The 17,769-nt window shown below is 44.3% G+C and overlaps 1 protein-coding gene across 5 annotated transcripts; it reads right to left on the bottom strand.

Annotated features, from left to right (window-relative positions):
- Positions 1–15,272, bottom strand: LOC109879224 (L-rhamnose-binding lectin CSL3). Of its 5 annotated transcripts, none has more exons than XM_031825756.1 (12): positions 15,176–15,272; positions 14,851–14,886; positions 14,726–14,770; positions 14,450–14,585; positions 14,205–14,323; positions 13,350–13,394; positions 13,114–13,249; positions 1,701–1,819; positions 855–899; positions 619–754; positions 434–541; positions 41–194 (listed from the first exon to the last, which is right to left on the bottom strand). In XM_031825756.1, the coding sequence occupies exons 1-11, from the start codon at positions 15,204–15,206 to the stop codon at positions 436–438; spliced, it is 954 nt and encodes a 317-aa protein (XP_031681616.1). In that variant the 5' UTR covers positions 15,207–15,272; the 3' UTR covers positions 41–194; positions 434–435. The 5 variants fall into 5 exon arrangements, with proteins under 5 accessions (XP_020327000.2, XP_031681616.1, XP_031681617.1 ...); XM_031825757.1 differs by having other exon boundaries at positions 855–896; XM_031825759.1 differs by lacking the exon at positions 855–899.
- Between the last annotated feature and the right edge of the window lie 2,497 nt (positions 15,273–17,769).

Raw genomic sequence — 17,769 nt, 5'->3', positions numbered from 1 at the left:
TATCGTCTTCCTGCCGCTTCGTTTAATTCAGACCAACAACCACAGTTCAGAAATTGTTTAAGTAATGCTTCAGCACAATGTACACAGGTTTACAATAGTCATTGAAGTTGATTTAGAGGTTGGAGGAAAACAGCAAGACCTGATGAAGATATCCCATCAGCCTTGCACATCTTCAGGTTCACCAGGAAGATACCCTGCAAGACAAAATCATGAGCCAGTGGTTAGAAAGTTGGACTAGTACCGAAAGGTTGCAAATACAAATCATGAGCTGACAATGTATACATATTTCATTCTGCCCCTGAACAGGCAGTCAACCCACTGTTCCTAGGCCGTCATTGAAAATAAGACTTTGTTCTTAACTGCCTTGCTAAATAAAAGGTAAAGTAAAACACGAATTCTAGTTCCCAGTAATGTGTGCTTGCACAGAACTCACAGTCAGTCACACGTGTAAGCCACATCCAAGTACTTATAGGTTCCGACACAGGGGTCACCGAACACAGAGTTGGATACCTTGACGATACACTGGCGATCTCCATCACACCTGTGTGTCAACAGGTAGAGGTTAACACCACAGCCAATGACTTCCTACAGCTAAATGCACACTGAAGGTTTCAGTACCTTTCTGCCATTTTGCTGGTGGTGGATAGGCTGAGGCAGTTGGTGTTTTTGAGTTGTTTATGTGGGCGCCCAATGGAACACACATCGTGTTGACGACGACCATAGTTGGCACGCTGAATACGGATCTCACCTCGATCTGAGGAAGAGAAAGGACAAACCTGGGTGTTGGTGTGGGCTAGTGACTAATATACACGTCACCACATGATTAAACTGTACGGTAGTGTTGACCAGCTTACCACATAGTAGTTGAGAATCATAGCCTTCACATATGATGCTGCCTACTGCAAAAACAGGAGTTGGCCAGACACATTAAGACATACATTAGCCTGGTGAAGTGCTCGTGATGGGTACTAACAGGGAATGTTGATTTCAGGTGCATTGTTTAAAAGTCATTATAAACTCGTTAGCATGAACCAAAGTACAAAAAGTTGAGTGTCATCTGCCACAGTTACCTTGTAGTTTCACATCCTTATGAGCAGTTCTCGAAATGCTAACATTTTAAACACATTGGCTGGCTAGACCCATACTGGTGAAAAAAGTCGACCCGCTACACCTAATCTGTATTTCTATGCAGTTTGTGCCAGCTGTCAGATTGGCTATAAACCCTACAAAACTGTGGGAGTTGCGCTAGCTAGTTACCATTCACTGAAACATATTCAGTGGTAAACCAGAATCGTAGGGCTGATACCAATCCTTTTAGCCTCCTGGCAGGGAAGGGCTCAGCCCTCTGTTTCCTGTAGTCCACTACCAGTTCCTTTGGCACCACACTGCCAGGTCTGATCTCCCGATAGGCTACTCAAACTAAACAAGTTGCATAGCCACAGCTAGCTAGGGTTAGTTAGCAGGTGAGGGTGGTTTACACTTGGAGAAACAAAAGTTAACAAGCTGGTATCATAGGGGAACCAACCCATTATATTCCTTTCCTAGCAATCAGCTGAGCTTACTCTTTTACAAGATTAAAAGTGGGTAGGAGAATTAAACAATATCCCAACATGCCACAGTCATAGCGACACTACGTCAAATCCAAATATGGATATCGGTGCCCACCACTAAATATTATTAGAACACATTCAGAGACTGACTTGTTTCTTGCTGTTGGACACAGGAGTATTTGGTGTCCAGGTACTTATAAGTCCCGACACAGGGGTCTCCAAAAACGAAATTGGATGCAGGGACAATACACTCGCTCTTCCCACCGCATCTGTGTGTTTCAAAGACAGGGTTAAGACATGAGTTCATACAGGTAAACACAACAGGTTCCAGCACATTTCTGACATCTTGCTGGTGGTTGTTTACACTACCGCCAAGGAGTTACAGGTTCTAGTACCTTTGTGCCATCTTGCTGGTGGAGGATTGGCTGAGGCAGTTGGTGTCGGTGAGTTGGTTATCAGGGCGCCCAATAGAACAAACATCGTGTTGACGACGACCGTAGTTCGCACGCTTGATATGGATCTTACCTCCATCTGAGGGAGATGGAGAAGAGAGAAAATGAAGAGGAGAACAGTGAGGCACGAAGGAGAGCCAAGTATGGGTCTCTATGGTGTGGGCTAGTGACGCTAATCTACAGTATAAACGATCATAGGTGGTCGGTGAGTATACTGTTCAGCTGTGTGGACTAGCTTACCACATTGCAGTAAAGCATCAGAGCCTTCACACGTGATGCTGATTGCTGCCAGGACAAATAAACAGGAATTACACACCACTCACATTGGCTTGGTTAAGTAGTATCATTATTACATACAGTACCTCCATCTGTTATTGTGCAGCAAGCTGTAGCCAGCACTGAAACAACATCACACAGCTAGTTCAGCAACATTCAACATCATATGCACTTGGACCATGACGCTACAACTCAGCATTGGTCTCTATACTCAAGCATTTCAGTTATACTAAGTGTATTATAGTCAAGTTCACCATTTGGTCTCATATTCCATGCTTTGAATACCTTTTTGCCCAAAAGGAACTGAATGTCCCTCAAATCATATTACATGTACTTCTTTTTACTCACAAATAAAAACATAGTCATATATATTTAAATTCTAATCTGCATCAGATACAGATTTTGTAGACTCACATGTGACCACCGTCAGTCTCAAAATGCGCATGATGCCAAGTACAGGAGTGGTACTAAAAGAGAAAATGCAACTGATGATAACAAGATCCAAAAAACCTGGTATTTATGTTATGGGACATGTCTTAATTTACCCAGGTGTATCTATTTGTCTCCAGGTGCACCTTATTGCAATTTGGGGCCAGCGTTTTCCGGTCAAAACCTGGCTATTGAGTCAGTCTCATGGAGTTAGATAGAGGACTCTAGATGGATGAAATCCATGTTGGCATGAACATTGCCACTGAGGGCTTCCAACAAAGTAACCATCTAGGTGGAGCTTCTTCGTTAAGGAAGAATCACACGGGCCACTTTCCGTCGCAAAACCTTTGAGCATTGCAGATATACATTTCATGAATAGAGACAACGTATTTCCTTAATAATCTCCATGTCGTGGAGACATATTTGTTCAACATAGCATATTTTTATCTGAACCTTCCAAAAGGTTGCATCCTGCCTAACGCTCTCCATTATTCCGGGTTATCAGGAGGGATCAGCCAATTAATTATACTCTTGAGCAAACACTGCATAACTGTAGGTAGTATTAAATTGCCAACTTTGGCTTTATACAGTACCTTTTCAAACAACACACTCTGTGATGGTGTGCAGCCTTTAAGTTTGTTTGCCAACTCATAGAAATTATAGAAGACAATGGACTACTTTAATAAAATGAATATTGCCTCTATTGTCTCTAATGTAATTACATTTGTTATTTGATTTGAATGGATCTGCCCTTGCACTCACATACTCCATAATGGGACACATATAAAGATGATATACTGTGACTATCATTCTCTATGGTCCGATCCCTACGATGTGTTGGTCTGGTGGCTGAGTGTGTGTCCTCTTCCTCTCAACTGTCCATTCTCAGGGCTGCTGGACAGGTGCCTTGCCCGTCAACGTTGCAGCCCTTTGGGTGTTGCACTTATCAGGCTTCACCGCCATGGACCAGAAAGGCTGGTCCTAGTGATTTTGTGTATTTACATGTTCCCATGTTCTCTCTCTACTGCAGTCCCGTTGATGTGGATCAGGGTATGTTCCCTCCTCTGCTTCCAGAAGTCAACAATCAAATCCTTTGAAGCACCTGGTCATTCAGAGCAGCAAGAGTTCTCCTTGATGACTTGATATTGTCTACCTCGAAGCGAACATAGAATGAGTTAAGCTCGCCTGAGAGGGAGGCTTTGGTGGGCATCACACAGCAGGATTGGCTTTTTCAGTCTGTGATAGTCTGAAGTCCTTGCCATGCGATGCAAGTTTGAGTTGTCGAACATCCATTAAAGTTTCAGTCTTGTCTTTTTGCATTCTTACTTATTTTTGGAGCTCGTACCTGCTAGGCATTGCACACCACCAGGTCATCATGTTCGTTCTTCTGACATCAAATGCTGCAGTATGGATTATCTCCGTTCATTTTTGGTTGAGACGTGTTCAGATTTTTATTGTGGGCACATCATCATCAACACATTTCCTAAAGAAGACTGTGATTGATGATGTAGATTCTTCAATGTTGATGAATGAGTCCTGGGTGGACTGTCTTTTTTTTAACCCCCTTTTTCTCCCCAAGTTTAAAATCTTGTCTAATCGCTGCAACTCCCCAACGTGCTAGTGAGAGGTGAAGGTTGATTCATGCATCCCCCGAAACATGACCTGCCTAACCGAGCTGATTAACTCCCGCCAGCTTAAAACTCGTTAAGCCTATCAAATCAAATCAAATGTATTTATATAGCCCTTCGTACATCAGCTGATATCTCAAAGTGCTGTACAGAAACCCAGCCTAAAACCCCAAACAGCAAGCAATGCAGGTGTAGAAGCACGGTGGCTAGGAAAAACTCCCTAGAAAGGCCAAAACCTATGAAGAAACCTAGAGAGGAACCAGGCTATGTGGGGTGGCCAGTCCTCTTCTGGCTGTGCCGGGTGGAGATTATAACAGAACATGGCCAAGATGTTCAAATGTTCATAAATGACCAGCATGGTGGAATAATAATAAGGCAGAACAGTTGAAACTGGAGCAGCAGCACGGCCAGGTGGACTGGGGACAGCAAGGAGTCATAATGTCAGGTAGTCCTGGGGCATGGTCCTAGGGCTCAGGTCCTCCTCCGAGAGAAAGAGAGAATTAGAGAACGCACACTTAGATTCACACAGGACACCGAATAGGACAGGAGAGGTACTCCAGATATAACAAACTGACCTTAGCCCCCCGACACATAAACTACTGCAGCATAAATACTGGAGGCTGAGACAGGAGGGGTCAGGATATATAATATATATATATATATATAACCCCACCCACTTTGCCAAAGCACAGCCCCCACACCACTAGAGGGATATCTTCAACCACCAACTTACCATCATGAGACAAGGCTGCGTATAGCCCACAAAGATCTCCGCCATGGCACAACCCAAGGGGGGGCGCCAACCCAGACAGGATGACCACATCAGTGAATCAACCCACTCAGGTGACGCACCCCTTCCAGGGACAGCATGAGAGAGCCCCAGTAAGCCAGTGACTCAGCCCCTGTAATAGGGTTAGAGGCAGAGAATCCCAGTGGAGAAGAGGGGAACCGGCCAGGCAGAGACAGCAAAGGCGGTTCGTTGCTCCAGAGCCTTTCCGTTCACCTTCCCACTCCTGGGCCAGACTACACTCAATCATATGACCCACTGAAGAGATGAGTCTTCAGTAAAGACTTAAAGGTTGAGACCGAGTTTGGGTCTCTGACATGGGTAGGCAGACTGTTCCATAAAACTGGAGCTCTATAGGAGAAAGCCCTGCCTCCAGCTGTTTGCTTAGAAATTCTAGGGACAATTAGGAGGCCTGCGTCTTGTGACCGTAGCGTACGTGTAGGTATGTCCGGCAGGACCAAATCAGAGAGATAGGTAGGAGCAAGCCCATGTAATGCTTTGTAGGTTAGCAGTAAAACCTTGAAATCAGCCCTTGCTTTGACAGGAATCCAGTGTAGAGAGGCTAGCACTGGAGTAATATGATCAAATTTTTTGGTTCTAGTCAGGATTCTAGCAGCCATATTTAGCACCAACTGAAGTTTATTTAGTGCTTTCTCTGTTTTGTCCGAGTTTAAAAGTAGAAAGTTTGCAGCCATCCACTTCCTTATGTCTGAAACACATGCTTCTAGCAAGGGCAATATTGGGGCTTCACCATGTTTCATTGAAATGTACAGCTGTGTGTCATCCGCATAGCCATGAAAGTTAACATTATGTTTTCGAAAAACATCCCCAAGAGGTGAAATATATAGTGAAAACAATAGTGGTCCTAAAACGGAACCTTGAGGAACACCGAAATTTACAGTTGATTTGTCAGAGGACAAACCATTCACAGAGACAAACTGATATCTTTCCGACAGATAAGATCTAAACCAGGCCAGAACTTCTCCATGTAGACCAATTTGGGTTTCCAATCTCTCCAAAAGAATGTGGTGATCGATGGTATCAAAAGCAGCATTAAGGTCTAGGAGCACGAGGACAGATGCAGAGCCTCGGTCCGATGCCATTAAAATGTCATTTACCACCTTCACAAGTGCCGTCTCAGTGCTATGATGGGGTCTAAAACCAGACTGAAGCATTTCGTATACATTGTTTGTCTTCAGGAAGGCAGTAAGTTGCTGCGCAAAACCTTGAGAGGAATGGAAGATTCGATATAGGCCGATACTTTTTTATATTTTCTGGTTCAAGGTTTGGCTTTTTCAAGAGAGGCTTTATTACTGCCACTTTTAGTGAGTTTGGTACACATCCGGTGGATAGAGAGCCATTTATTATGTTCAACATAGGAGGGCCAAGCACAGGAAGCAGCTCTTTCAGTAGTTTAGTTGGAATAGGGTCCAGTATGCAGCTTGAAGGTTTAGAGGCCATGGTTATTTTCATCATTGTGTCAAGAGATATAGTACTAAAACACTTGAGCGTCTCTCTTGATCCTAGGTCCTGGGAGACTTGTGCAGACTCAGGACAACTGAGCTTTGAAGCAATACGCAGATTTAAAGAGGAGTCCGTAATCTTTTCCTCAAAGAAGTTCATGAATTTATCACTGCTAAAGTGAAAGTCATCCTCTCTTGGGGAATGCTGCTTTTTAGTTAGCTTTGCGACAGTATCAAAAAGGAATTTCGGATTGTTCTTATTTTCCTCAATTAAGTTAGAAAAATAGGATGATCGAGCAGCAGTAAGGGCTCTACGGTACTGCACGGTACTGTCTTTCCAAGCTAGTCGGAAGACTTCCAGTTTGGTGTGGCGCCATTTCCGTTTCAATTTTCTGGAAGCTTGCTTCAGAGCTCGGGTATTTTCTGTGTACCAGGGAGCTAGTTTCTTATGAGAAATGTTTTTAGTTTTTAGGGGTGCAACTGCATCTAGGGTATTGCGCAAGGTTAAATTGAGTTCCTCAGTTAGGTGGTTAACTGATTTTTGTCCTCTGGCGTCCTTGGGTAGACAGAGGGAATCTGGAAGGACATCAAGGAATCTTTGTGTTGTCTGTGAATTTATAGCATGACTTTTGATGTTCCTTGGTTGGGGTCTGAGCAGATTATTTGTTGCAATTGAAAATGTAATAAAATAGTGGTCCGATAGTCCAGGATTATTACTATGGGTTCCCCTACAGGAACTACACCCCCCCCCCCCCCGTTCAGCTGAAACGGTCGCGCAGGGAATGCAAAAATATTCTTAGAAATATTTAAGCTCCACACATTAACAAGTCCAATACCTCAAATGAAAGATAAACACCTTGTTCATCTACCCAGCGTGTCAGATTTGTTTAAATATTTTACGGCGAAAACACAGCATATATTTATGTTAGACCACCACCAAAACAAAGAAAAAATGTAGCCATTTTGTACCACAAAAGATAAAATCACAAAAGCAGGATTAAAAAAATAATAATTCACTAACCTCTTGTAAATCTTCATCAGATGACAGTCATGACATGTTATACAGTACATTTATGTTTTCTTCGATAATATGCATTTTATATCCATAAATCTCGGTTTACATTGACGCCATGTTCAGAAAATTCTTCAAAATGTCCGGAGGAATAATAGAAAGCTACGCCAGATAACAGAAATACTCATCATAAACTTTGACTAAAGATACATGTTCTACATATAATTAAAAAGATACTGGTTCTTAATACAACCGCTGAGTCACATTTATTTTTTTAACATTACGGAAAAAGCCTACCATGCAATAATCTGAGACAGCGCTCAGACGTAACAATATTTCTCCGCTATGTTGGAGTCAACAGAAATACAAAATTACAACATAAATATTCCCTTACCTTTGATGGTCTTCGATCAGAATGTAGTGCAAGGAGTCCTAGTTCAACAATAAATCGTTTTGTTTCATAATGTTCAATTCTAGTGTCCATGTAGCAGCATTTGCTACCACTTTCAGCTCAAATGCCCAAAAAATGACTTCTGGTCCAGAATAATTTTGCATCAAAACTTCCAAATTACAGGTCGACGAAACTGGTCAAACTAAGGGCAGAATCAATCTTCAGGATGTTATAATCATACAGATCAAATTTTTTTTTTTTTTTTTTATTTTTTATTTCACCTTTATTTAACCAGGTAGGCTAGTTGAGAACAAGTTCTCATTTGCAACTGCGACCTGGCCAAGATAAAGCATAGCAGTGTGAGCATACAACAAAGAGTTACACATGGAGTAAACAATTAACAAGTCAATAACACAGTAGAAAACAAAGGGGGGGTCTATATACAATGTGTGCAAAAGGCATGAGGAGGTAGGCAAATAATTACAATTTTGCAGATTAACACTGGAGTGATAAAAGATCAGATGGTCATGTACAGGTAGAGATATTGGTGTGCAGAAGAGCAGAAAAGTTAATAAATAAAAACAGTATGGGGATGAGGTAGGTGAAAAGGGTGGGCTATTTACCAATAGACTATGTACAGCTGCAGCGATCGGTTAGCTGCTCAGATAGCTGATGTTTGAAGTTGGTGAGGGAGATAAAAGTCTCCAACTTCAGCGATTTTTGCAATTCGTTCCAGTCACAGGCAGCAGAGTAAATATCATTCCAACCGGGCAATGCTAGTTCATCTGGGGCTGACTGGAACAGACGAAGCACTCTAACGCATACGCGCCCTCAAGCACAAGGAAATCTTTGCGACACGTAGTACTTTTACTTCCCATTAGATCAAAGTTCACAGCAAATGCTCCATTACACTTTCTACTGAATGAGGACATCTAGTGGAAGACATAGGAAGTGTTTCCAGATCCATAACTTGTTGGGGAGGGTGCGATGACGTCAAAGTTGCCCCAACTTTCAGGATTCCAAAACTAGTTAGGAAGATTGCCTGCCCTGTGAGTTCTGTTATACTCACAGACATAATTCAAACGGTTTTAGAAGCTTCAGAATGTTTTCTATCCAATATTAATAATAATATGCACATATTAGCAATTTTGGACAGATTTTGATGCAGTTCACTATGGGCACGCAATTCATCCAAAGGGGAAATACTGCCCCCTATCCTTAACAAGTTTTAAGGAACAGTGGAAGAAGGCCTCGGAAGTGGAAAAGGAGGGCATAGAGGCACTTCAGGCTGACATCAAAACCCAGTTGGCATCCCTCCGTAGAGCAGAGAACCTACGGGAAACGCAGAAGGACAAAAGAACAAACTAGAACTCGATTCTATAAAGATCCCTTCAAATTCCTTAAAAGTCTCTTCACAAAGGAAAAAATTGAAGCTCTAAAAACAACAAAGAAAGACCTAGAGGAGCACCTGAGAACAACAAACTTTGACTCAAAGCGACATGAACATCTGGGCATCCCATCAGATATCCCACCCATTGAACCCCCGGAACATCATATTGAGACCAGCCCTCCGACATGGAAAGAGGTGGAAAACACAGTTCGACAGGCAAGAACAGCATCAGCCCCGGGGCCAAATGGAGTCCCGTACAAAGTGTATAAGAACACACCAGACGTCCTGAGATTCCTCTGGAGGCTTATGAGAACAGCTTGGCAAAAGAAGAGAATACCCAAAGTGTGGCGTAGGGCAGGCGGGGTCCTGATCCCTAAGGAGAAGGATGCAGTGAACATCAGCCAATTCCGCCCAATCTCCTAAGTGAATGTCGAGGGTAAAATCTTCTTTAGGGTCATTGCCCAGAGGATGGCCGAGTACCCGCAAAGGAATGCGTACGTCGATACATCTGTACAGAAGCAGGAATATCAGGGTTCTCTGGCTGCTTGGAACATTCCAGCATGATCTGGCACCAGATCCAAATGGCCAAGGTGGAGAAAAGGGACCTCCATGTAGTCTTCCTCGACCTCGCCAATGCATTTGGCTCTGTGCCCCATGAACTCCTGTGGTCTGCCTTCAGATTTTTCCACATGCCGGACACCATCACAACCCTGGTGAAGTCGTACTTCCAGGATCTGCAGTTCTGTTTCACCACCTCATGGCAGTGCCTGAATGTAGGTATAATGGCAGGATGTACCATTTCTCCGTTGGCATTCATAATGGCAATGGAGATCCTCAAAATGGGTTGCTGGTGGACAGCGAGTCGACTCTGGTTTCCGCCTCCCTCCACTCAGAGCCTACATGGACGACATTACAACATTGACCACCAGTCCCATGCACCAGGAGAATGCTCAGAAAACTCGAGAACATCAGCTGGGCCCGTATGAAGATTAAACCATCCAAGTCACGCAGCATCTCGATTGTGAAGGGAGTACTCTCTGTACTCCCAACAGTGTCTGAGCAGCCGGTAAAAAGCCTTGGAATGTGGTATGATGCAAGCCTGAAGGACAAAGACCAGGTGCAACAGCTGTGCAAAGACATCAGTAATAGCCTACAGTCCATCGACAACACCCAGCTACCTGGAAAGTTAAAAGGCCTGGTGTCTGCAGTTTGGTCTCCTACAACGGGTGTTGTGGCCCCTAGCAGTGTATGAGGTTCCAATCTCAACAGTGGAGAAGATGGAAAGAGGCGTCACAGGCTACTTAAAGTGGCTCGGAGTTCCACGATGCCTTACCACCATAGGGATGGTGTCCTCAAGCTGCCCCTCACCAGTCTATCAGAGGAATTCAAGTGTGCAAAAACCTGGTTCCAGATGACACTGAATGAATCTCGATACCCAGTGGTGAGCAACAACGCGCCGACCTTGGCAACTGGGCGCAAATGGAGGCCAGGAAAAGCAGTCCAGGAGGCAACAGCAGCCCTCAGACATGCTCTGCAAGGGAAAGGAGGCCTTGGGCTAACTAGCCGTGCTGCTTGGAGTAAGGCCACTGCACCAGAGCGGCGGAAGATGGTAGTGCCCCATCAGGAGGAGGCTGCAAAGTGGGCCAAGGCAGTCTCTTGCAAAACAGGGACAGTGGACTCGATGGGACAGTGTGGAGAAGAGGAAGATCAGCTGGAAGGATCTGTGGGCCATGGAAGTGAGGCGGTTGAGCAACATATGACATCCTTCCAACACCAGTTAATCTTCAATGGTATGGTGAAGATCTGGACTGTGCCCTCTGTTCCATGCCAGCCAACCTCAGGCACATTCTCACAGGGTGTAAAACAAGCCTCACCCAAGGACGCTACACTTGGCGTTGCAACCAAGTCCTTAAAAACCTTGCGTCCGCTCTGGAGGACAAGCGAGCTGCCACCAACTCCCTACCACCACCACACCCCTTACGGATGACCTTTGTCCGCGAAGGGGCTAAACCACCGAAGAGCGGCTCTACACCATTAGAGACCAGCGACTGGAAAATGCTAGCCGACAACTTGTTTCCTCTAGAGATCGCAACCACTACCCTAAGACCTGACATGGTGCTCTGGTCCCGTTCGCTCAAGGTCTTCATCATTGTGCTCACAGTACACAGGGAGGACTCAGTAGATGAGGCTTATGAGCGAAAACATCTGCGCTATGCCGATCTAGCTGACGAAGCACGGCATCATGGCTGGACACAGAAGGCTGACCAGTGGAGGTGGGCTGAAGCAACATCTACAACCAGGCTACTTAGAGACCTGGGAGTTAAGGGCCAGAGCTCGGCCATCAAAGCTGTATCGGAGGCGGCCGAAGGCAGCAGCTCTGGATGAAGAGGAAAGACCCCAGCTGGGCCCCGAAGTGAGAGGGCCAGGAGGTATGCGGACAATGCTTGACTCAGGGAGGAGGACACCCCTGCCATGCATAGTCCCATGGGATGTTGGCTAACAAGGCAACTCCTGACTAATTGGGAATGGGACGCAAGCGTAGGATTGATCACCCTGTCGCTGGCCGCCTTTTGGGGAGGGTGTATAGTGAGAAAGGACAAAACACCCTAGGAACCAAAGGTACACTGACGATGCGCTCCCCAAATTTCACCGGGCTCACTGTTCATGAACTCTTGGAAGTGCTTGCAAAGGATAAACATCTCGTCCTGTGTTCTTGGAATCAGGAGCCAACCACTTAACGATCAAGGTTTGTAGGGACTACACATTGTATACAAATGTCTTACCCATCCTGCTTTGTGACTAGATTAGCTGGTGATGCATACAAATTAGGACCATTAAGGCTGCTGATGTCATAAGTACTACCTGTCAGTGAGTTGAGACTCGGGGACAAGCGGTTTAAAAATAGTTTGACCATCCAGATCATACCGCCTGAAGTGGTCAGGAAAGTGATCAATGAGTATATAACTTGTCTACAACTGCCTAAAGGTGGGCACAGATTACAGACATCAAGACAAAGGCACGTTAGCCCCAGGTACAAATGAGTCCGGTGAAAAGCTTGTAAGAAAGAATAAAGGACACATGTTCAGTAATATTGGTGTGACATTTATTAATGTACAAGAGGCAACTAGTATTGTCTTCCTGTCACTTCATTTAATGCAGACCAACAACCACACTTCAGAAATTGTTTAAGAAATGCTTCAGCACCATCTACACAGGTTTACAATGGTCATTGAAGTTGATTTGGATGTTGGAGGAAAACAGCACAACCTGATGAAGATATCCCAGAAGCCTTGCACATCTTCAGGCTCCCCAGGAAGATATCCTGCAAGACAAAATCATCAGCAGGGTAGTCTAGTGGTTAGAGAGTTGGACTAGTAACCGAAAGGATGCAAGTACAAATCACCGAGCTGACAATTTACCAATCTGTCGTTCTGCCCCTTAACAGTGGGTTGTCATTGAAAATAAGAATTTGTTCTGAACTGACTTGTCTAGTTAGATAAAGGTAAAATACAAATTCTAGTTCCCAGTCATGTGCACATATACAAAACTCACATTCAGTCACAGGTGTAAGCCACATCCAAGTACTTATAGGTTCCGACACAGGGGTCACCGAACACAGAGTTGGATACCTTGACGATACACTGGCGCTCTCCATCACACCTGTGTCAACAGGTAGAGGTTAACACCACAGCCAATGACTTCCTACAGCTAAATGCACACTGAAGGTTTCAGTACCTTTCTGCCATTTTGCTGGTGGTGGATAGGCTGAGGCAGTTGGTGTTTTTGAGTTGTTTATGTGGGCGCCCAATGGAACACACATCGTGTTGACGACGACCATAGTTGGCACGCTGAATACGGATCTCACCTCGATCTGAGGAAGAGAAAGGACAAACCTGGGTGTTGGTGTGGGCTAGTGACTAATATACGTGTCACCACATGATTAAACTGTACGGTAGTGTTGACCAGCTTACCACATAGTAGTTGAGAATCAGAGCCTTCACATATGATGCTGCTTACTGCAAAGACAACACAGGAGTTAAACCACTGGCCAGACACATTAAGACATACATTAGCCTGGTGAAGTGCTCGTGATGGGTACTAACAGGGAATGTTGATTTCAGGTGCATTGTTTAAAAGTCATTATAAACTCGTTAGCATGAACCAAAGTACAAAAAGTTAGGCGCGTCATCTTCCACCGTTACCTTTTAGTTGCACTTCCTTATGAGCAGTTCTCGAAATGCTAACATTTTAAACACATTGGCTGGCTAGACCCATACTGGTGAAAAAAGTCAAGCCGCTACACCTAATCTGTATTTCTATGCAGTTTGTGCCAGCTGTCAGATTGGCTATAAACCCTGCAAAAATGTGGGAGTTGCGCTAGCTAGTTACCGTTCACTGAAACATAGTCAGTGGTAAACCAGAATCGGAGGGCTGATACCAATCCTTTTAGCCTCCTGGCAGGGAAGGGCTCAGCCCTCAGTTTCCTGTAGTCCACTACCAGTTCCTTTGGCATCTTGGCACCACACTGCCAGGTCTGATCTCCCTATAGGCTACTCAAACTCAAGTAGTATAGCCACAGCTTGCCAGGGTTATTTAGCAGGTGTGGGTGGTTTACACTTGGAGAAACAAAAGTTAACAAGCTGGTACCATAGGGGAACCAACCCATTATATCCCTTTTCTAGCAATCAGCTGAGCTTACTTTATTTACAAGATTAAAAGTTGGTAGGAGAATTATCCAATATGCCAGTCAGTGACACTACGTCAAATCCAAATATGGATATCGGTGCCCACCACTAAATATTATTAGCACACATTCAGAGACTGACTTGTTTCTTGCTGTTGGACACAGGAGTATTTGGTGTCCAGGTACTTATAAGTCCCGACACAGGGGTCTCCAAAAACGAAATTGGATGCAGGGACAATACACTCGCTCTTCCCACCACATCTGTGTGTTTCAAAGACAGGTTGAGGTCATGAGTTCATACAGGTAAACACAACAAGTTCCAGCACATTTCTGCCATCTTGCTGGTGGTTGTTTACACTACAGCCAAGGAGTTACAGGTTCTAGTACCTTTCTGCCATCTTGCTGGTGGAGGATTGGCTGAGGCAGTTGGTGTCGGTGAGTTGCTTAACAGGGCGCCCAATAGAACACACATCGTGTTGACGACGACCGTAGTTCGCACGCTTGATATGGATCTTACCTCCGTCTGAGGGAGATGGAGAACAGTGAGGCATGAAGGAGAGCCAAGTATGGGTCTCTATGGTGTGGGCTAGTGACGCTAATCTACAGAATATACGATCATAGGTGGTCGGTGAGTATACTGTTCAGCAGTGTGGACTAGCTTACCACATTGCAGTAAAGCATCAGAGCCTTCACACGTGATGCTGATTGCTGCCAGGACAAATAAACAGGAATTACACACCACTCACATTAGCTTGGTTAAGTAGTATCATCATTATTACATACAGTACCTCCATCTGTTAGTGTGCAGCAAGCTGTAGCCAGCACTGAAACAACATCACACAGCTAGTTCAGCAACATTCAACATCATATGCACTTGGACCATGAAGCTACAACTCAGCATTGGTCTCTATACTCAAGCATTTCAGTTATACTAAGTGTATTATAGTCAAGTTCAGCATTTGGTCTCATATTCCATGCTTTGAATACCTTTTTGCCCAAAAGGAACTGAATGTCCCTCAAATCATATTACATGTGCTTCTATTACTCACAAATACAAACATTTGGTCATATATATTTCAAGTCTAATCTGCATCAGATACAGATTTTACTCACATGTGACCACTGTCAGTCTCAACATGCGCATGATGCCAGGTACGGAGTGGTACTAACAGAGAAAATGCAACTGATGATAACAAGATCCAATACACCTGGTATTTATGTTATGTGACATGTCTTAATTTACCCAGGTGTATCTATTTGTCTCCAGGTGCACCTCATTGCAATTAGGGACCAGCGTTTGCCGGTCAAAACCTGGCTATTGAGTCAGTCTCATGGAGTTAGATAGAGGACTCTAGATGGATGAAATCCATGTTGGCATGAACATTGCCATTGAGGTCTTCCAACATTTTAAAGTAGCCATCTATGGCAATAAGGCCTACCACTGTTGTCAACAAACTTGATTATTGAGTTGCCACTCAGTCGTGGGTGAACAGGGATGACAGGAGGAAGCTTAGATCACATCCTTGTTGTTCCACAGTCTTGAGGATCAGAATGGCGGATTTGTTGTTGCCTACATTCACACCCGAGGTCGGCCCGTCTGGGGGCTACTATACATTTTTTGACAATTGGCCAGGACCCTTTTTCTACATGGAGTCCTGATGATCCATCATGACTGATCTGCCGACGTAACCACACGAAGGGGCTACAAATGACTTCGTCCATCACAAAGTCCCTCTAAGGCCCTTCTGCTAGCCTGCAAGCCCAGGCCCGCAAGCAGTCTGAATCACTGTGCCTCCAGCTCGCCCAGCTACTCAATGGACCCAATGATCACTCGGCTACGCATGCCTCTTCCTAATGTCAATATGCCTTGTCCAGTGCTGTTTTGATTGGTAATTATTGCCTTATTTCATTGTAGAGCCTCTAGCCCTGCTCAATACGCCTTAGCTAACCCTTTAGTTCCACCTCCCACACATGCGGCGACCTCATCTGGTTTAAATTATGTTTCTAGAGACAATATCTCTCTCTCATCGTCACTCAATGCATAGGTTTACCTCCACTCTATTCACATACTGCTATACCTTTGTCTGTACATTATACAGTCTATTCTACCGTGCCCAGAAACCTGCTCCTTTTACTCTCTGTTCTGAACGTACTAGACAACCAGTTCTTATAGCACTTATCCGTACCCTTATCCTACTCCTCCTCTGGTGATGTAGAGGTTAACCCAGGCCCTGCTGTGGCTAGCTCCACTCCCATTCCCCACTCATTTGTTGACTTCTGTAACCGACTTCTGTAAACCTTGGTTTCATGCATGTTAACATTCGAAGCCTCCTCCCTAAGTTTGTTTTATTCACTGCTTTAGCACACTCTGTCAACCCGGATGTCCTAGCCGTGTCTGAATCCTGACTTAGGAATACTTCCGAGAACCCTGAAATGTAAATTTTTAACTATAACATTTTCTAACAGATTGAAACTCCGCCCCCTTTGGATGTTCTATCTACTGCAGAGACAGCCTGCAGAGTTCTGTCTAACTATCCAGGCCTGTGCCCAAATAATTTGAGCTTCTACTTTTATAAATCCTCCTTTCCAGAAACAAGTCTCTCACCGTTGCCACTTGCTACAGACCACCCTCTGTCCCCAGCTGTGCCCTTGACACCATATATTAATTGATTGCCCCATCTATCTTCAGAGCTCGTGCTGTTAGGTGACCTAAACTGGGACATGGTTAGCCTCTTACAGCTCCAACTACTTTGTGCAATTTCCACCTGAAGACATACCCAAATCTAACAGCCTGTAGCTCAGGCACAGAACCAAGGATATGCATATTCTTGATGCATGGTCCTAGGGCTCAGGTCCTCCGAGAGAGAGAAAGAGAGAATTAGAGAGAGCATACTTAAATTCACACAGGACACCGGATAAGACTCCCATTCGGAGTCAGTGTCACTGTGAATGAAAATGTTCAGTTAGAATAGTTTCACATATGAGCCCTGTTTCAACAGGTATAATAAACAGATATATATTGAGATTTGAAGGTTGAAGGTGAATATATTATTATTACCTGCTAGAGCTACTGTCTCTCTTATATTATGACAGACCAGCTAGATCTACTGTCTTTATTATATTACAACAGACCAGTTGTATCTACTGTCTCCATTTCACTTTGGCCATTGCTGTGGTTCTGCCCTCTCCTCAACAGCCTCAAATAGGCTATTTCATGTGGGTTGGGGTGGGGCGGCACACACACATCTCACATTTCAGGACATTACATGTTTATATATTGCTTCGAAAAAAGAAAAAATCACAATAATATGGGCATTAGCATGATAAGCATGATTAGCATGATAAGAACTTACCAGTCCAAAACGTTGTCCTCTCCCGTTCAAAAAATGTTCCTCCACAATCGCTAAATGAAGCATCCCAAACAATTTATTCTATGGGTTAAAAGACAGTCAATAAACAAAACAGCGGGCAAATCATTGGTGCACAATGATGTCATGACTTGTCTTCAAATCGAATCAAATTTCTTTCAGTCAATACGTCCCGCAAAATGGCCCATCAGGTTTGATTGTGTTACAAACAAACCAGTTGATTGCAGTGAAGCCAAACATGACTGGAAAAGTCACGTTCTGTGTGGGTTATTTGCCTGGAATGTGTGGTCGAAAATGGGAATGAGACGGAATTCACGACACAAGCGGTTCACAAAATGT

Source organism: Oncorhynchus kisutch, linkage group LG5, assembly GCF_002021735.2.
Source record: "Oncorhynchus kisutch isolate 150728-3 linkage group LG5, Okis_V2, whole genome shotgun sequence".
NCBI classification, from domain to species: domain Eukaryota; kingdom Metazoa; phylum Chordata; class Actinopteri; order Salmoniformes; family Salmonidae; genus Oncorhynchus; species Oncorhynchus kisutch.
Note: the sequence above shows the minus strand (reverse complement) of the source record. Positions and strands in the feature narration are given on the sequence as shown.